The sequence below is a fragment of the Nerophis ophidion genome, linkage group LG12 (assembly GCF_033978795.1).
Source record: "Nerophis ophidion isolate RoL-2023_Sa linkage group LG12, RoL_Noph_v1.0, whole genome shotgun sequence".
Taxonomy (NCBI): domain Eukaryota; kingdom Metazoa; phylum Chordata; class Actinopteri; order Syngnathiformes; family Syngnathidae; genus Nerophis; species Nerophis ophidion.
The window spans coordinates 17,950,925-17,972,200 of NC_084622.1; the positions used below are offsets into that span (position 1 = coordinate 17,950,925).

The 21,276-nt window shown below is 40.3% G+C and overlaps 1 protein-coding gene across 1 annotated transcript in view; it reads left to right on the forward strand.

Moving 5' to 3' along the window:
- The window catches only part of tln2b (talin 2b), a 242,937-nt gene that overhangs the window by 152,966 nt on the left and 68,695 nt on the right, over positions 1-21,276 (forward strand). The window contains 12 exon segments of the mRNA XM_061918043.1: positions 6,581-6,789; positions 9,056-9,175; positions 10,547-10,744; positions 11,985-12,124; positions 14,275-14,368; positions 15,549-15,638; positions 15,727-15,849; positions 17,850-18,046; positions 19,462-19,479; positions 19,885-20,185; positions 20,274-20,330; positions 20,332-20,415. Coding sequence (XP_061774027.1) covers positions 6,581-6,789; positions 9,056-9,175; positions 10,547-10,744; positions 11,985-12,124; positions 14,275-14,368; positions 15,549-15,638; positions 15,727-15,849; positions 17,850-18,046; positions 19,462-19,479; positions 19,885-20,185; positions 20,274-20,330; positions 20,332-20,415 — 1,631 coding nt within the window.

Below are 21,276 nucleotides of genomic sequence, written 5' to 3' on the forward strand. Positions count from 1 at the left end.
CCCTATTTCCATCCTTTTTTCTGGCTACTACTCCTTTCACATTTTTTAACTCACTTCAACCGTTCCACCGTCAAAACTTTCCTCTTAATTGGGACAAAAAAACAAAGTTTTTTTTTTAACTGGAAAAACTTCCTGTTCTTTTCATAATTCCAGGAATTCCGTTTACCATTTCTCAAATCAATATGTTTCTATTTCTATATTTCTCAACTGATTTGAAAAAAAATCAACACCAACCTTTTCAACTCATTTAGATCATTCAACTTTTTTTTACTATTTCAAAAAAAATTCCCACTTCTCCTGGAATTCATACACTTTTTGGAAATGTCCATTTAAATCAATGGGACATTCTTCAAAGTTCCAATATTCCCACATTTTTCATCTGATTCCCACTGTTCCAACTTCAAAATATTCAGCCTGTGCAGGAATTGTGTGCTCTACTTCAACAAATCTAAAAAAAAAAATCCCAGATTTCCCAGAATTGCGGGTTTTCCCGGACATTTTTCCCATTCAAAATGAATTGGCCATTTTTCAAACGTTCATCATTTCCTCATTTTTCAAGTTATTCATACCATTCCACCTTCAACACATTGCACTATCCTGGATATTCAAACTACACTTTTTCCAAGTTCCAAAAGAAAATCCAGGAATTTCCAGAATTCCTGCTTTTCCAAAGCCCTATTTCCACCCTTTTTTTTAGCAACTACTCCTTTCACATTTTTTAACTCACTTCAACCGTTCCACCGTCAAAACATTCCTCTTAATTGGGACAAAAAACAGTTGTTTTTTGAACTGGAAAAATTCCTGTTTTATTTCCGTAATTCCAAGAATTCCTTATTCCCATTTCTCAATTCTACATTTCTCAACTGATTTGAAAAAAAATCAAGACCAACCATTTCAACTCATTTAGACCATTCAACTTGTTTTTACTATTTCCAAAAAAATACCCAATTTTCCCGAAGTTCCCACACTTTTTTGAAATTTCCAATTTAATCAATGGGACACTCTTCAAAGTTCCAATATTCCCACATTTTTCATCTGATTCCAACTGTTCCAACTTCAAAATATTCAGCCTGTTCAGGAATTGTGTGCTCTACTTCATCCATCCATCCATTTTCTACCGCTTATTCCCTTTTGGGGTCGCGGGGGGCGCTGGCGCCTATCTCAGCTACAATCGGGCGGAAGGCGGGGTACACCCTGGACAAGTCGCCACCTCATCGCAGGGCCAACACAGATAGACAGACAACATTCACACTCACATTCACACACTAGGGACCATTTTAGTGTTGCCAATCAACCTAGCCCCAGGTGCATGTCTTTGGAAGTGGGAGGAAGCCGGAGTACCCGGAGGGAACCCACGCATTCACGGGGAGAACATGCAAACTCCACACAGAAAGATCCTGAGCCTGGATTTGAACCCAGGACTGCAGGACCTTCGTATTGTGAGGCAGACGCACTAACCCCTCTGCCACCGTGAAGCCGTGCTCTACTTCAACAAATCTAAAAAAAAATTCCCAGATTTCCCAGAATTGCGGATATTTTTCCCATTCAAGATAAATTGTCCGTTTTTCAAACGTTCAGCATTTCCCCATTTTTCAAGCTATTCATACCATCCCACCTTCAACACATTGCACTATCCTGGATATTCAAACTACATGTTTTCCAAGTTCCAAAAGAAAATCCAGGAATTTTCCGAATTCCTGGTTTTCTAAAGCCCTATTTCCACCTTTTTTTTTCTGGCTACTATTCCTTCCACATTTTTTAACTCACTTCAACCATTCCACCGTCAAAACATTCCTCTTAATTGGAAAAAAAAAAAGAAAATAAAGTTGTTTTTTGAACTGGAAAAATTCCTGTTTTTCTTGTAATTCCAGGATTTCAGTAATACCATTTCTCAATTCAATATATTACTAATTCTACATTTCTTAACTGATTTGAAAAAAATTCAAGACCAACCATTTCAACTCATTTAGACCATTCAACTTTTTTTTACTATTTCAAAAAAAATACCCAACTTTCCCGGAATTCACACACTTTTAGGAAATGTCCATTTAAATCAATGGGACATTCTTCAAAGCTCCAATATTCCCACATTTTCCATCTGATTCCAACTGTTCCAACTTCAAAATATTCAGCCTGTTCAGGAATTGTGTGCTCTACTTCAACAAATCTAAAAATAAATTGAAGATTTCCCAAAATTCCTGTTTTTTCTCGTAATTCCAGGAATTCAGTAATACCATTTCTCAATTCACAATGTTACTACTTCTACATTTCTCAACGTATTTGAAAAAAATCAACACCAACCTTTTCAACTCATTCAGACAATTCAAGTTGTTTTTTTTTACCATTTTCCAAAATAATACCCGCTTTTCCCAAAATTCCCACACTTTTTGGAAATTCCCATTTAAATCAATGGGACATTCTTCAAAGTTCCAATATTCCCACATTTTCCATCTGATTCCAACTGTTCCAACTTCAAAATATTCAGCCTGTTCAGGAATTGTGTGCTCTACTTCAACAAAACTAAAAAAAAAAATTCCCAGATTTCCCAGAATTGCGGGTTTTCCCGGACATTTTTCCCATTCAAAATGAATTGGCCATTTTTCAAACTTTCACCATTTCCCCATTTTTCAAGCTATTCAAACCATTCCACCTTCAACACATTGCACCATCCTGGAAATTAAAACTACACGTTTTCCAAGTTCAAAAACAATTCCTGGAATTTTCAGAATTCCTGGTTTTCCAAAGCCCTATTTCCACCTTTTTTCTGGCTACTACTCCTTCCACATTTTTCAACTCACTTCAACCGTTCCGCCGTCAAAACATTCCTCTTAATTGGGACAAAAAAAACAAAGTCTTTTTTTGAACTGGAAAAATTCCTGTTTTTTTTTCATAATTCCAGGAATTCCGTGATACCATTTCTCAATTCAATATGTTACTAGTTCTACTATACAAGTACAACCCATTTACCATTTACCATTTACCATTTTTCAACTGATTTGAAAAAAATTCAACACCAACCATTTCAAATCATTCAGACCTTTCAACTTTTTTTTACCATTTCAAAAAAATACCCACTTTTCACGGAATTCACACACTTTTTGGAAATTTCCATTTAAATCAATGGGACATTCTTCAAAGTTCCAGTATTCCCACATTTTCCATCTGATTCCAACTGTTCCAACTTCAAAATATTCAGCCTGTTCAGAAATTGTGTGCTCTACTTCAACAAATCTATAAAAAAAAATCCCAGATTTCCCAGAATTGCGGGTTTTCCCGGACATTTTTCCCATTCAAAATGAATTGGCCATTTTTCAAACGTTCACCATTTCCCCATTTTTCAAGCTATTCATACAATTCCACCTTCAACACATTGCACTATCCTGTATATTCAAACTACACGGTTTCCAAGTTCCAAAAGAAAATCCAGGAATTTTCTGAATTCCTGCTTTTCCAAAGCCCTATTTCCACCCTTTTTTCTGGCTACTACTCCTTTCACATTTTATAACTCACTTCAATCGTTTCACCGTCAAAATATTCCTCTTAATTGGGACAATAAAACAGTTGTTTTTTGAACTGGAAATATTCCTGTTTTATTTTCGTAATTCCAGGAATTCCGTAATACCATTTCTCAATTCAATATGTTACTAATTCTACATTTTTTAACTGATTTGAAAAAAAATCAAGACCAACCATTTCAACTCATTTAGACCATTCAACTTTTTTTTACTATTTCCAAAAAAATACCCAATTTTCCCGGAATTCACACACTTTTTGGAAATTTCCATTTAAATCAATGGGACATTCTTCAAAGTTCCAATATTCCCACATTTTCCATCCGATTCCAACTGTTCCAACTTCAAAAATATTCAGCCTGTTCAGGAATTGTGTGCTCTCCTTCAACAAATCTAAAAAAAAATTCCCAGATTTCCCAGAATTGCTGGTTTTCCCGGACATTTTTCCCATTCAAAATGAATTGGCCATTTTTCAAACTTTCACCATTTCCCCATTTTTCAACCTATTCTTACAATTCCACCTTCAACACATTGCACTATCCTGGATATTCAAACTACACTTTTTCCAAGTTCCAAAAGAAAATCCAGGAATTTCCAGAATTCCTGCTTTTCCAAAACCCTATTTCCACCCTTTTTTCTGGCTACTACTCCTTTCACATTTTTTAACTCACTTCAACCGTTCCACCGTCAAAACTTTCCTCTTAATTGGGACAAAAAAACAAAGTTGTTTTTTGAACTGGAAAAACTTCCTGTTCTTTTCATAATTCCAGGAATTCCGTTTACCATTTCTCAAATCAATATGTTTCTATTTCTACATTTCTCAACTGATTTGAAAAAAATTCAACACCAACCTTTTCAACTCATTTAGACCATTCAACTTTTTTTTACTATTTCAAAAAAAATTCCCACTTCTCCTGGAATTCATACACTTTTTGGAAATGTCCATTTAAATCAATGGGACATTCTTCAAAGTTCCAATATTCCCACATTTTTCATCTGATTCCCACTGTTCCAACTTCAAAATATTCAGCCTGTGCAGGAATTGTGTGCTCTACTTCAACAAATCTAAAAAAAAAAATCCCAGATTTCCCAGAATTGCGGGTTTTCCCGGACATTTTTCCCATTCAAAATGAATTGGCCATTTTTCAAACGTTCATCATTTCCTCATTTTTCAAGTTATTCATACCATTCCACCTTCAACACATTGCACTATCCTGGATATTCAAACTACACTTTTTCCAAGTTCCAAAAGAAAATCCAGGAATTTCCAGAATTCCTGCTTTTCCAAAGCCCTATTTCCACCCTTTTTTCTAGCAACTACTCCTTTCACATTTTTTAACTCACTTCAACCGTTCCACCGTCAAAACATTCCTCTTAATTGGGACAAAAAACAGTTGTTTTTTGAACTGGAAAAATTTCTGTTTTATTTCCGTAATTCCAAGAATTCCTTATTCCCATTTCTCAATTCTACATTTCTCAACTGATTTGAAAAAAAATCAAGACCAACCATTTCAACTCATTTAGACCATTCAACTTGTTTTTACTATTTCCAAAAAAATACCCAATTTTCCCGAAATTCCCACACTTTTTTGAAATTTCCAATTTAATCAATGGGACACTCTTCAAAGTTCCAATATTCCCACATTTTTCATCTGATTCCAACTGTTCCAACTTCAAAATATTCAGCCTGTTCAGGAATTGTGTGCTCTACTTCAACAAATCTAAAAAAAAATTCCCAGATTTCCCAGAATTGCGGATATTTTTCCCATTCAAGATAAATTGTCCGTTTTTCAAACGTTCAGCATTTCCCCATTTTTCAAGCTATTCATACCATCCCACCTTCAACACATTGCACTATCCTGGATATTCAAACTACATGTTTTCCAAGTTCCAAAAGAAAATCCAGGAATTTTCCGAATTCCTGGTTTTCTAAAGCCCTATTTCCACCTTTTTTTTTCTGGCTACTATTCCTTCCACATTTTTTAACTCACTTCAACCATTCCACCGTCAAAACATTCCTCTTAATTGGAAAAAAAAAAAGAAAATAAAGTTGTTTTTTGAACTGGAAAAATTCCTGTTTTTCTTGTAATTCCAGGATTTCAGTAATACCATTTCTCAATTCAATATATTACTAATTCTACATTTCTTAACTGATTTGAAAAAAATTCAAGACCAACCATTTCAACTCATTTAGACCATTCAACTTTTTTTTACTATTTCAAAAAAAATACCCAACTTTCCCAGAATTCACACACTTTTAGGAAATGTCCATTTAAATCAATGGGACATTCTTCAAAGCTCCAATATTCCCACATTTTCCATCTGATTCCAACTGTTCCAACTTCAAAATATTCAGCCTGTTCAGGAATTGTGTGCTCTACTTCAACAAATCTATAAATAAATTGAAGATTTCCCAAAATTCCTGTTTTTTCTCGTAATTCCAGGAATTCAGTAATACCATTTCTCAATTCACAATGTTACTACTTCTACATTTCTCAACGTATTTGAAAAAAACCAACACCAACCTTTTCAACTCATTCAGACAATTCAAGTTGGTTTTTTTTACCATTTTCCAAAATAATACCCGCTTTTCCCAAAATTCCCACACTTTTTGGAAATTTCCATTTAAATCAATGGGACATTCTTCAAAGTTCCAAAATTCCCTCATTTTTTAGCTGATTCCAACTGTTCCAACTTCAAAATATTCAGCCTGTTTGGGAATTGTGTGCTCTACTAAGACCAATCAATTAAAATTAGTTAACAAATTTCCTCAATACAGCTCATTATGGCTCAGAATTTATGTACAGTATGGATGACTTTCTGGTCCTTGTATGAACTTGTGTGTGAGTAAGCTCCCGATGACCAGCTTCTCTGGGATCTTCTGTATTTCATTTATGTCTGTTAGTTATTATCTACTGCTACTAAAGGTGTATTTTACTTCAAATAGCTCCCTTTTGATTCCTAAGACTTCTGTAATATCGCTAACAATCTTCCGGCTGAAACGTTCCATGTTGTGTCTGACTGACCGACGTTGCTGGAACCCCCTCAAGCGTCTTGCTCCGTTGCAGGTGTGGCCGCTAGAGAGACGGCGCAGGCTTTAAGGACGTTGGCACAAGCAGCCCGGGGTGTGGCGGCCAGCACCAAGGAGCCTCAAGCCGCTGCTGCAATGCTGGACTCAGCCCAGTGTGTCATGGAGGGATCCTCCATGCTCATTCACGAAGCCCACCAGGCCCTGGTGCATCCGGGAGATGCTGAGAGCCAGCAGAGACTTGCACAGGTAGATGACCTTAAGGAATAAGAGCTTTTAATCCTGGGGAGATCCTCATTCTTCACTCTCGGTTCTTACAACTCCCGTTTATTCATGCAGCCACCAATCATGACAGTGCTTCACATACTCAGCAGCTCTATGACACCATACATATCGACATACATTAATGTCATTGATGGGAAAAAGAAGAGGGGATGAAAGGAATTGCCCTTGGAGTTTAGACATACCAAAGATACAAGATGCTTCAACCAAATGTCAATATTTCCTTGTTTTGTCGGCAGATTTGTTTGCTTTTTGGGGGGGAACAAAGATCAGATTATAGTAAATACTGCATAACTATAGCAAATTGTTTCATCAAACATAAATTAACGTTGTTGCCTTAGGGTAAAATAACACGTGGCACACTGACAAAGCTTAACCTATTCTTATATAACAATCTACAAACCCTGTTTCCATATGAGTTGGGAAATTGTGTTAGATGTAAATATAAACAGAATACGATGATTTACAAATCCTTTCAACCCATATTCAGTTGAATATGTTAAAAAGACAACATTTATCAACAACATCCAGAAACGCAGCCGGCTTTGCTGGGCCTGAGATCATCTGAGATGGACTGATGCAAAGTGGAAAAGTGTTCTGTGGTTTGACGAGTCCACATTTCAGTTTTTTTGGAAACTGTGGACGTCGTGTCCTCCGGGTCAAAGAGGAAAAGAACCATCCGGATTGTTCTAGGCGCAAAGATGAAAAGCCAGCATGTGTGATGGTATGGGGGTGTATTAGTGGCCAAGGCATGGGTAACTTACACATCTGTGAAGGCAACATTAATGCTGAAAGGTTCATGCAGCTTTTAGAGCAACATATGTTGCCATCCAAGCAATGTCATCATGGACGCCCCTGCTTATTTTAGCAAGACGATGCCAAGCCTTGTGTTATAACAGCGTGGCTTCATAGTAAAAGAGGGTGGGTACTTTCCTGGCCAGCCTGTTGTCCAGACCTGTGAGACTCCCATTGAAAATGGGTGGTGCATTAGGAAGCCTAAAATACCACAACGGAGACCCCGGCTTGTTGAACAACTTAAGCTGTACATCAAGCAAGAATGGGAAAGAATTCCACTTCAAAAATATGTCACTTCAGTTCCCAAACCTATACTGAGTGTTGTTAAAAGGAAAGGCCATGTAACACACTGGTAAAAATTCCCTTCTGACAACTTTTTTGCAATGTTTTTGTCATGATCCGCTACCCAGATCATAGATTTTTGTGGATTTTTGAGTTTGTTTGTGCACTTCCTTATTTACCTTGTTACCATGGTTTCGTATTAGTTCCACCTGCTACTTGTTTTTGACGCTCACCTGTGTTGCATTTATGACTTCCTTATTTAAGACTGTCTACTCCCCACATCCGGTCTGGATCCTTTGTTTGCGGTAAGCAACAGTCATGTTGGCATTTCCTAAATCCTTGTACCTTTGCTACTAAGTAGCTCCTTAGCTTCCGTGCGCTCGGCACGCTACTTTTGGACTCTGTTTATCTGTGCTACTTTAGCTTTAGCTTCCCGTGCGTAGGCACGCGCTTTCTTTTGATTTTTTTGTATCAGCGTTATTTTATTTTTGTACAATAAATCAAGTTTTTACCTGCTATTCCTGTCCCGTCTGGTCCTCTCGCATCTTGGGGTGACAAAAGGCGCATCTTCATGCGTGCACCATTAAATTCTAAGTTCAGGATTATTTGCCAAAAAAATAAAGTTTCTCAGTTGGAGTATGAAATATCTTGTCTTTGCAGTCTATTCAATTGAATATAAGTTGAAAAGGATTTGCAAATCATTGTATTCTCTTTTTATTTCCGAATTACACAACGTGACAACTTCACTGGTTTGGGGTTTTGTACTATTTTAGTGAATTTAATTGGCATAAGCACAGAGCCTTGAAAAACGCTATGATTGAAATCTGCACGCTGTTTGATAACTGACAATTAAAACTGTCAGCAGTCGAAGTCTCAATTTAAAAAATGTAATTCCTCCATCTCTAATTTTTGATCATTTCTCCTCTCACAATAATTGTTCTAAGTGTCTCATCCTAAGTGTTGGGAGAATAAATCACTTTCCTGCAGCCCCCCTGGGGAGAACCATAGTTTTTGCCAGGTGTCATCAATTATTGGCTGCACTGCGGGCTTAATTTGCATTTGAGATGTGGGGTAGATGGATGGGTGGATGTTTTCCTCGCATTCTTCTGGAACGTCGAGGCATATTGTTCTCCGGTAACAGCTTGATGTCTTTCAGGTGGCCAAAGCTGTGTCGCACTCGCTGAATAATTGTGTCAACTGCCTGCCGGGCCAGAAGGACGTTGACATGGCTCTTAGGAGCATCGGAGAAGCCAGCAAAAAGTTGTTGGTGGACATTGTGAGTCCTCCAATGTTTCTTTCTATTTGTGCTTATTGCTAGAAAAAAATACTTTATTCAACAAGTGATTATTAAAGGCCTACTGAAAGCCACTACTAGCGACCACGCAGTCTGATAGTTTAAATATCAATGATGAAATATTAACATTGCAACACATGCCAATACGGCCTTTTTAGTTTACTAAATTGCAATTTTAAATTTCGCGCGGAAGTATCATGCTAAAACGTCGCGGTATGATGACGCGTGCGTGTGACGTCACACATTGTAGAGGACATTTTGGTCCAGCACCGTTCACAGCTATAAGTCGTCTCTTTTCATTGCATAATTCCACATTATTCTGGACACTGTGTTGCTGAATCCTTTGCAATTTGTTCAATGAATAATGGAGACGTCAAAGAAGAAAGATGTAGTTGGGAAGCGGTGTATTGCGGCCGCCTTTAGCAACACAAACACAGCTGTTGTTTCCCTGTTTACATTCTCTAAAGATGACGGTGAAGCTTTACTATGGAACAGAGCGGCCAAGCGAGCATGGTTCCCTACCACATGTTAACCGGCAGGTTTCGGTGAGGAAAATGGTGGTAATAAGTCGGCTCTTACCGTAGCCATGAGCGTAGAGCTTGCGTCGTTCCTCTTGCGCCTGTCAAAGAGGCAGCTGCGGACTCTCTTGCTTCCTCCCACCGGATGCTTCCACCGTGGAGGAGGAGAAAAAAGAAAATCTCAGCCCTGCCCCACCAGCTGCCTTCGCCTCGTCGAGAAACGTGGCTTCCCTCGGAGACACTGGCGGTCACCACGCCTGTGGCCACACCCCTCCGACTTTCAGGTTGTACAGGTACAACCATATAATCTCACTAAAAACTAGTGACACAATATACAGATGAGAGATTTTCCAGAATTATCCTAGTAAATTTGTCTAATAACATCTGAATCGCTCTGCCGTCTAGTTTTATTTTTTTTTCCTAGTACTTCACTCTCACTTTCCTCATCCACGAATGTTTTATCCTTGCTCAAATTAATGGGGAAATCGTCGCGTTCTCGGTCCGAATCGCTCTCGCTGCTGGTGGCCATGATTGTAAACAATGTTCAGATGTGAGCAGCTCCACAACCCGTGACGTCACGCGCACATCGTCTGCTACTTCCGGTACAGGCAAGGCTTTTTTATTAGCGACCAAACGTTGTGAACTTTATCGTGGATGTTCTCTACTAAATCCTTTCAGCAAAAATATGGCAATATCGCAAAATGATCAAGTATGACACATAGAATGGACCTGCTATCCCCGTTTAAATAAGAACATCTCATTTCAGTAGGCCTTTAAGCGTTGTATTTGGCTTACTTTATCACGTCCGGGCATATTTTCTGTGTTTTTTCCGAAGCTTCCCCCTTGCAGTAAAACATTCCAGGAAGCCCAGACCGAGCTGAACCATACAGCCGCTGAGCTCAACCACTCCGCGGGCGAGGTGGTCCACTCCTCGCGCAGAACCAGCAGCCAGCTGGCCTCCGCCTCCGGCAAGTTCAGCCAAGACTTTGACGAGTTCCTCGATGCCGGTGTGGAGATGGCGGGACACACCCAAGTAGGTTTCATCATCATTACACAAGCCCACTCCACATTGGTGCTGATCCCACTGACATGGTGTGTCACACGCAGGAAGCCGTGAAGGTGCTTCTTGTTCTGTCACTTTATTACCTTTTATAATTCGATATATCAAATTCATTTGGCCACACTGCTTTGCCCAAGAGCCAGACTTAATGAGATCTTGTGATGTTCGTGTTCTGGTTATTTTCTTCATTAGTGTGGGAACATCTTCAGGGACCTGAGCTGGTGTAGCATGACACTTGGGCTGCATTAGTCCTTACAGCTGCTGGGGAAACACCAACTACCGTATTTCCTTGAATTGCTAATTAAATTTAAAACCTCTTCTCCCTCCGGCGCTTACCAAACACATGCGGTAAATTTAGGCCTGCGCTTATAAATTTGAGTGTGATGTAAGGATACCATCATGAAAAGCACATTTAATTAAAAAAACGTTATTATGATCTTACCTTTACTTATAAATGAAGTCCATGCGCAGCGCCTTCTGATCAAAAGCATTGATAACTTGTTTATAGAAGTCTTCCTTATCTTTCTTCAGTTTTAAAAGTCTCTCTGTCTCGATGGAGATCTTCCTTTATTACCTCCTGCTTCAATTGAAAGTCCAGTTTAGTAAACTGTTTTATTTTAGATATGTAATCCTCCAAGTTAAAAGTGCAAGCGAGAGGAAAAAATAAACGCTTACTGCTTGTTGTCACTTCTTCTGCAGCCGAGTAGTCGCAAGAAGGATCACTAGCGCCCTCTACCACCAGGAGGCGGGAGTCATTTAATGACTCATATTTGACACACGCAGCTACGGTATATTAATAAAACATAGCTGCTTACTGTTCTTTTTAGCATATTCAATAGCTTGGACCTTAAATCCTACTGAATAGCTCTTAATCTTCTTCCCTTTGTGCGATTTCAAATGATTGAAATCAGCCTTCTCCATTTTGAAAATGATGACAGGTGAAGTGTTACTCGTGACGTGACGAGTTTGACCCGGCGGAAGTTCTAGGCTTGCGCTGATAAAAAATAATATTTTGCGAAACGAGTTTGACCCGGCGTTAATCCTGAGCCGGCGGTAATTCTAAGCATGCGCTAATTATTTTGCAAAACGAGTTTGACCCGGCAGTAATTCTAGGCAGGCGCATACTATATACCCGGCGGCAATTCAAGGAAATACGGTACATCATCTCAGATCAACGTTCACTCATCAGTCGATATTTGTTTTCATTTTGCAGAGCAGGGACGATCAGATTCAAGTCATTGGCAACCTGAAGAACATCTCCATGGCGTCCAGTAAACTGCTGCTGGCTGCCAAGTCTTTGTCTGTGGATCCAGGCGCCGCCAATGCCAAGAATCTTCTTGCAGTAGCAGCAAGGTGCGCTCCTGCTCCAGTCATCTATCAATTACAGTGAAGATAAAACTCAGTGGAACACAATCTTAAACATATTTTTGCTTTACAGTATTTTTTGGATTATAAGGCGCACTTTAAATCCTTTTATTTCCACAAAACTCGATGGTGTGCCTTATAACCCGGTGCGCCTAATGTATGGAATAATTTTGGTTGTGCTTACCGACCTCGAAGCTATCATATTTGGTACATGGTGAAATAAGTGTGACCAGTAGATGGCAGTCACTCATAAGACACACGTGTAGACTGCAATATGATGGCAGCCACACATACGACATAGGTGTAGACTGCAATATGATGGTCAGTCACACATAAAAGATAAGTGTAGACTGCCATATGATGGCAGTCACACCTAAGAGATATGTGTAGACTGCAATATGATGGCAGTCACACATAAGAGATAAGTGTAGACTGCAATATGATGGCAGTCACACATGAGATATTTATAGACTGCAATATGATGGCAGTCACTCATAAGAGATACATGTAGAGTACAATATGATAGCAGTCACACATTAGACACACGTGTAGACTGCAATATGATGGCAGTCCCACATGAGAGATACGTGTAGTGAAGTAAAGTGAAGTGAATTATTTTTATATAGCGCTTTTCTCAAGTGACTCAAAGCGCTTTACATAGTGAAACCCAATATCTAAGTTACATTTAAACCAGTGTGGGTGGCACTGGGAGCAGGTGGGCAAAGTGTCTTGCCCAAGGACACAACGGCAGTAACTAGGATGGCACAAGCGGGAATCGAACCTGCAACCCTCAAGTTGCTGGCACGGCCACTCTACCAACCGAGCTATGCCAGTGTAGACTGAAATATGACTCAGGTAAATAAAACCAAAATTGGATGTGTTCCACTGAAAATATACAACATTACACATGGCTCTCAAAAATCTATCAAAATGTTTTAGTACGACTTTGGTAAGCTATGATGCCGCAACACTTAATGGATTGTACTGTGCTTCTACATAGGAGTATTAGTATGGTATGTGTAAAAGGTAAGACGTTTTTTTTCGCACAATAATGCAAAAGCAACTTTTCTTACCTTCTGATACCTGCTGATCTGTATTTGGGATCTGCATAAGTCCTGAACATTTGCGCAAGTCCGCCTTTGTAATCGGTAAGCGTCTTCTTTTTCTCTATCTTTTTATGTGACATTCATCCTCCACTGTTGCCATTTGTAGTATAAAGTAGTGTAAAGTTCTTAATTATATTTGTCAGTAAAATCGCCATGAAAGCTCTAAATAATACCGGTGCAGTTGTTAGTGAGTTCCGGTCGGACGGTTTTTCAAGGGACAAGGGCGTTGTTGTTGCACTAGTAAGCCACGGATAAGGAGATGCTGCTCCGTTATTGATTGAAGTAAAGCCTGAATGTCAGTAAAACAGTTAGCACCATCTTTTGACACTTTTTCCACTCCCATCCTTGCACGCTACACCGCTGCAACAAAGTTGACGCTGTCCAAGTGGAGGCACGTAAATAAGACCGCTCACAAAACGGCGCATCCTGAAGAGACTGTCAGAAAGCGGCTTGAAGATGTGTAAAACATCATCTATGCAACATTTTGAGCAAAGTACCACCATCACATGTTATGTAGATCACAAGGAAGTTTTTTCCATTTATAAAAAAATAATAATATGACTCCTTTAATGCGCCTTATAATCCGGTTTGGCTTTTGTATGAAAACAGTTTGAAAAGGCCATTCTTTGGCTGTCCGCTCTATAATCCAGTACGCCCTATAGCCTGGAAAATACGGTACTATGAATGTAAAGACAGGTATTGTATCCTCCATCCTGACTGAGTCTTACACCCAATTTAAAGTTGCAGCAGTTTGTAGCCAAAACTACAGTTTGTCCATTTAGTGTTGCTTCAGGGAGTCATCTTCCTCCTCGTGGAGGGGAGCCAGGCAGCTGGTCCTGGGGGGCTCTGGGCCTGACTGACTTCCCTTTGTCTAATTAGGAAGATGGAAGCTGTCTCTGCTCAGCGAGGCTGAACCTCAGGCGGGGAGACAATTCTGACACTCCTGCACCGTGCCCGCCATTAGCGTGCGACGTGTTAGCCTATAGCCGTTGTCGGGCCGGCACAGTGAAAAGGTTGCCTTGTGTGTTTCAGGGCGGTCACAGAGAGCATCAACCAGCTGATCACACTGTGCACACAGCAGGCTGCAGGACAGAGGGAGTGTGACAACGCCTTGAGGGAGTTGGAGGTAGACTTGCTTGCTTACGTCTCGTTCTGCTCAGTTTCTACTTTATTTAATGGGCAAATACTGAGACTGAGGCATTCAATTCAGCATTAAGATGGATGCAATAATGGACCCTAACCTCAACCCCAACCCTAACCTAACCTTAACCCTCTAACAATAACGCTCTATCCATAACCCTCTATCCCTAACTCTCTCTTTCTAACCCTAGCCCTCACCCTCTAACCCAAACTCTCTATCCCTAACCCTCACTCTTTCTAACCCTAACCCTTTGCTCTCTAACCTTCATCTTAACACCCTAACCTTAACTCTCTCACCCAAACCTTATATCCCTAACACTCTAACCTTAACCCCTCTATCCCTAACTCTATATCCCTAACCCTAATTCTAACCCTAACCCTCTCTCCCTTCTAACCCTAACCCTCTAACCCTTTTGCACTCTAACTCTTACCCTAACCTTAACCTACTATCACTAGCACTCTCTAACCCTAACGCGCTATCTCTAACCCTACCCTTACCCCTCTATCCCTGACCCTATATCCCTAACTCTAACTTTAACCCTCTAACCCTAGCCTTAACACTTTAACCCTAATGTTAACTCACTAACCCTAAGCCTCTATCCCTAACACCCTATGTAACCCTAACCTTAATCCCTCTATCCCTTACCCTATAACCCCGTTGCTCCCTAACCCAAGCCCTCTATCCCTAACACTCTCTCTAACCCAAACGCTTTATCTCTAACCCCAACCCTAACCCTCTTGCACTCTAACTCTAAGCCTCGAACCCCAACCTTAACTCTCTAACCCTAACCCTCTATCCCTAACACTCTCTAACCCTAACGCGCTATCTCTAATTCTAACCCTCTAAACCTAATCCTTTATCCCTAACCCTATCTCTTTCCAACCCTAACCCTCACCCTTTACCTAACCCTCTAATCCTAACCTTAACCACAACCCTCACTCTGTCTAACCCTCACCAAAAGAGTTACGGTTAACCCTCACCCTAACCCAAACCCCCCCTCTCTCTCTAACCCTAACCCTTCTAACCCTCTATCCCTAACCCTCAGCTCCTTGTACAGTTAATTATAAGAGCAGTTTTTAATAGAGTTGTAGACTGTGCTGGTTCAGAGTCTGATTAATGTGTCGTCGTAGCACAGTTTCGGTCCTCACCATCTGTGTGTGTACAGGCTGTCAGAGGGCTTCTGGATAATCCCAGCGAGCCCATCAGCGAACTGTCCTACTTCGACTGTATCGAGAGCGTCATGGAAAATTCAAAGGTAGACACTTTCACAATCGCTGCTTTCTACTCAACGCAGAATCAGGTGTGGGATTCAAGACGGTATGTTCTTTGTTTCCACCTGCCAGGTCCTTGGAGAGTCCATGGCAGGCATCTCTCAGCATTGCAAGACATGCGACGTGGTGGCTTTCGCGGACTGTGTAGGTGTGGCGTCCAAAGCTCTCTGTGGACTGACAGAGGCCGCAGGACAGGTGAGCTCACCTCAAACCTGTGCGTTGGACATCATGATAGGAATGCAAATAAACCCCCCCAAAAATTTAATGGATGAAAACCGTTAAAATAAATGTCAGGCAGCAATTTTTGGACACTTTTAAAGTTTTAATGGAAAAATGGTTACCGTATTTTTCGGACCACCATGGGGCGCACATTTTCTGGACTTATCCAGATCCCAAATACAGATCAGCCGGTACCAGAAAGTAAAGAAAAGTTGGTTTTGCATAATATTGCGAATCAAAACGCCAGATAATGTCTGCGCATAGGTGCCATTTTTGCGGTCCTTATACACACACCATAGTAATTTTTGTATGTTTCATGCGTTGGAAATCCATCAAGCGGTGTGGCTTTGTAGTTTACCGAAGTCGTACTAAAAATATTTTGACAGATTTTTGTGTGCCTTGTGTAATGTTCTATATTCTCAATGGAACATTTAAAGTTTTGGTGTTGTTTACTGCCATCATATTGCAGTCTCCACATATCTTTTATGTGTGACTGCCATCTACTGGTCACACTGATCATTATCACTTGGAAGGGTAGGTTGTGAGTTCAAACCGACTCATACCAAAGACTATTAAAATGAGAGCCGTTACCTCCCTGCTTGGCACTCAGCTTTAAGGGTTGGAATTGGGAGTTACCATATTTCCTGGAATTGCCGCCGGGTATATAGTATGCGCCTGCCTAGAATTACTGCCGGGTCAAACTTGTTTCGCAAAATAATTAGCAAATGCCTTGAATTTCCGCCGGGTCAAACTCGTCACGTCACGAGTGACACTTCACCTGTCATTTTCAAAATGGAGGAGGCTGATTTCAATCATTTGAAATCGCATAAAGGGAAGAAGATTAAGAGCTATTCAGTAGGATTTAAGGTCCAAGCTATTGAATACGCTAAAAAGAACAGTAAACAGCTATGTTTTATTTATATACCATAGCTGCGTGTGTCAAATATGAGTCATTAAATGACTTCCGCCTCCTGGTGGTATAGGGCGCTAGTGATCCTTCTTGCGACTACTCGGCTGCAGAAGAAGTGACAACAAGCAGCAAGAGTGAGCAGCGATCGTTTTTTTTCCCCTCTCGCTTGCACTTTAAACATGGAGGATTACATATCTGAAATAAAACAGTTTTCTAAACTGGACTTTCAATCGAAGCAGGAGGTAATACAGGAAGATCTCCATCAAGACAGAGAGACTTTTAAAACTGAAGAAAGATAAGGAAGACTTTTATAAACAAGTTATCAATGCTTTTGATCAGAAGGAGTTGCGCATGGACTTCATTTATAAGTAAAGGTAAGACCATAACGTTTTTTTATTAACTGTGCTTTTCATGACGGTATCCTTACATTACACTCAAATTTATAAGCGCAGGCCTAAATTTACCGCATGCCTTTGGTAAACGCCGGAGTGAGAAGACGTTTTAAATTAATTAGCGCCCCGGCGGCAATTCGAGGAAATACGGTAAATCACCAAAAATATTTCCCGGGCACGGCCACCGCTGCTGCCCACTGCTCCCCTCACCTCTCAGGGGGAGAACAAGGGGATGGGTCAAATGCAGAGGACAAAATTCACCACACATACTGTGTGTGCTTTAACTTTAACTTTAAATAGCTTTTGGTCGGTAAGCACAACCAAAATGATTCCTTACGTTAGGTGCACAGGGTTATAAGGTGCACTGTCCAAAATGAAAGGATTGTAAGTCCGAAAAATACAATAGATGTATTTGTTTACCTGCTCTGCAAAATTATTTTTATGTAAAGTCTGACAATGCGTTCTTGATGTCTGTAAAACTGTTTCCACCAAGCACAGTACACCTCAATTCAGCATGTCCAAGTATTGTTTACATAATCAGTCTTTGACCATGAACACATCTAGGTCAACCACATGAATAGTTTGGCATTATATATATAAAAAAAACATACTTAATCAAAATGTGGTCAGATGTTGGTCCACCTGGTCAAGTCTTACTATGTTGTGTCCTGTAGGCCTCGTATCTTGTAGGTGTGTCGGATCCCAATAGTCAGTCAGGCCATGAGGGACTGGTGGACCCCATCCAGTTTGCACGGGCCCACCAAGCGATACAGATGGCTTGTCAGAGCTTAGTGGACCCAACTAGTAGTCCCTCGCAGGTAAGACACTCTATCCGCACTCGGGACAATACAGTGGACACAATCAAACACTAGTTGACCTTTCATTTGTTCAGATTTTGACTCCATAGAAAAAAATATGTTTCAGTGCTAAACTGTTGCCATTATAAAACCTTTACAGACAACGTTCTGGTAACATTTATCGAAACTATCTTGCAAGTGCAATAAGAGGTAAACTATTGGAACCAAAAATTGTGCACTCATCCTAAATTCCATAGTAACAGATCAGTGGCTCTTAACTTTGTTGGAGGTACCGAACCCCGTTAGTTTCATATGTGCATTCCTCAAACCCTTCTTAGTGAAAAATAAAATAACACTTTAGTATGGAGAACATATTCTAAGTAACAAAGACTTAATTCAGAGGTTTTTGGACTCTAGGAGAACATATTCTAAGTAACAATGACTTAATTTTGAGTTTTTTGGTTAGGGTTAGAGGGTTAGGGTTATAATGAGGCCATGCCGAATCATGCCTTAATAAGTACTTAATAATGACTAGTTAAGAGCCAATATGTTATTAATTTGCATGTTAATAAGCAATAATAATTCATGGTGAATATGTTCCCCATACTCAAGTGTTACCATGTTTTATTACTAGTGTACAAAATGAACCGTGCATGAACAAAACTGACACTAAACTCATACTAGACTGCATGAACTCACAACAAATTACACACCTGCAAACCAGTGTGACTTCTGTTGTTGCCGTATCTGTAATACGTGGATAGGGAGAAGTTTTTATTGACACGATGAATCGGGTGTGTTTTGACCTCTGCCGAACCCCTGAGGCCGACTCACCGAACCCCTAAGGTTCGATAGAACCCAGGTTAAGAACCATTGTAATAGATTAATAATGATAATAGATTTTATTTGTAAAAAGCACTTTACATTGTGCAAACAACCTCAAAATGCTACAGTGTATTTAAAAAAAAAAATAATAATAAAAAGATAATAAAAATAAATAAAATATAAAAACTATAACAGCCTAATAGCTAGAACTAGTATACATATATCTATAAAAAGCCTTTTTTTTTTACAAAGAAGGGTTTTTAAGCCTTTGTTAAAAGCATCCACAGTCTGAGGTGCCCTCAGGTGGTCAGGGAAGAGCGTTCCACAGACTCGGAGCAGCGGAGCAGAAAGCCTGGTCTCCCATAGTTCGTAGCTTTGTCCTTGGAGGAGGTTAGCCTGTTTGGAGCCGAGGTGTCGTGTGGAGGATTTGGGGGTGAGTATTTCTTTGAGGTAGAGGGGGGCATTTCCATGGAGGCACTGGTGAGTTAGTAGGGAGACTTTGTATTAAATCCTGAGTGGAAAAGAAAGCCAGTGAAGGGATTTGAGAGTTGGTGTGATACCAATTGTAAAACACAGATGATAAATGTGTAAAGGTAGACTGCTGCTTATGCTTGGAAAAGTCACTTCAAATTAAGACTAATTGCAGTTGATGTCTAATATACAGTACTGTACATCACGATGGGTTAGTGTGGCTGAAATAGTGCTTGGACTAAATAATTATTGGTATATCGGTATTTATTGGTATATGGGTTAAAGCGGCACTAATATACAAGACTACAAAACTATTCTATGGTTCAACTACTAATCTAATCTATAACACTAACCTTACCTGAAAAAGTTACAAACAAAACTCTCCCGAGAAGGCAAAAGAAAACATGGCAATAAGAGCAGGAAGACTGTGGCACATAATCGCTGGAGGTGCGCACAAGAAGATGGTAAACACTCTGGCACAGGACAGAGAGAAGACGAGACATTTTAAGCATGGTGGGACAGGTGTAATCAATCAGGACAAACGACAACACGAGGGGAGCGCAAGTGATCTGAAACGAGAAAGGAGCTTTTCAAAATAAAAACAGGAAGTGACAAGACTTCACCCAGGTGTGACTGTAATGAAATGCACAGCATGGCCCTCCAACACGTCACCAGAATGCCTGATTGTGTGCAACTCTCCTTGCTTTGTCCTCTGCCGTGTCAGGTCTTGTCTGCCAGCCACCATGTGGGCCAAGCACACGTCGGCCTTGTGCAACGCCTGCCGCCTCGCCTCCTCTAAGACCTCCAACCCCGTGGCCCGTAGACAGTTTGTCCAGTCGGCCAAAGAGGTGGCCAACACCCACCACACCGCCAACTTGGTCAAGACCATCAAGGTCAACTCCCCAACTGATCAAAACGTTGAGTGTGAATTTGTTACGGTATCTAAAAAAATCACAGCCATCCAAGCAGCAGCAACCTGGTGTTGACCTGGTCTGTCCTTCTCAGGCTTCAGATGGGGATTTTTCGGAAGAGAACAGAAACCGGTGCCGTGTTGCTACCGCCCCCCCTCCTGGAGGCTGTGGAAAACTTGTCAACCTTTGCCAACAACCCGGATTTTGCCAGCATCCCAGCTCAGATTAGCAACGAGGTAACCGTTGATTGATTGATTGATTGATTGATTGATTGATTGATTGATTGATTGATTGAAACTTTTATTAGTAGATTGCACAGTGCAGTACATATTCCGTACAATTGACCACTAAATGGTAACACCCCAATAAGTTTTTCAACTTGTTTAAGTCGGGGTCCAGGTTAATCAATTCATGGTACAAATATATACTATGAGCATAATACAGTCATCACACAAGTTAATCATCAGAGTATATACCGTATTTTCCTTGAATTGCCGCCAGGTATATAGTATGCGCCTCCCTAGAATTACTGCCGGGTCAAAACTCGCTTCGCAAAATAATTAGCGCATGCTTAGCATTACCACCGGCTCAAGATTAACGCCGGTTCAAACTCGTTTTGCAAAATATTATTTTTATTAGCGCATGTCTAGAATTTCCGCTGGGACAAACTTGTTTCTTCAAATAATTAGCATATGCCTAGAATTGATGTGGCATTGGAGAATGAGTTAAGACCTTTGTTGGTTGGGAATCTGGGTTTGACTTGGTTTGTGGAGCTCCCCCTGTGTTGTTGTTGTTATGGCGGTCATTTAGGTTCTGGGAAGTACCGTATTTCCTTGAATTGCCGCCAGGGCGCTAATTAATTGAAACCCTCTTCTCACTCTGCACTTACCAAAGACATCCGTAAAAATTTGAGTGTGCTGTAAGGATACCATCATGAAAAAAAACGTTATTATGGTCTTACCTTTACTTATAATGAAGTCCATGCCAGCTCCTTCTGATCAAAAGCATCTAACTTGTTTATAGAAGTCTTCCTTATCTTTCTTCAATTTTAAAAGTCCCTCTGTCTCGATAGAGATCTTCCTTTATTACCTCCTGCT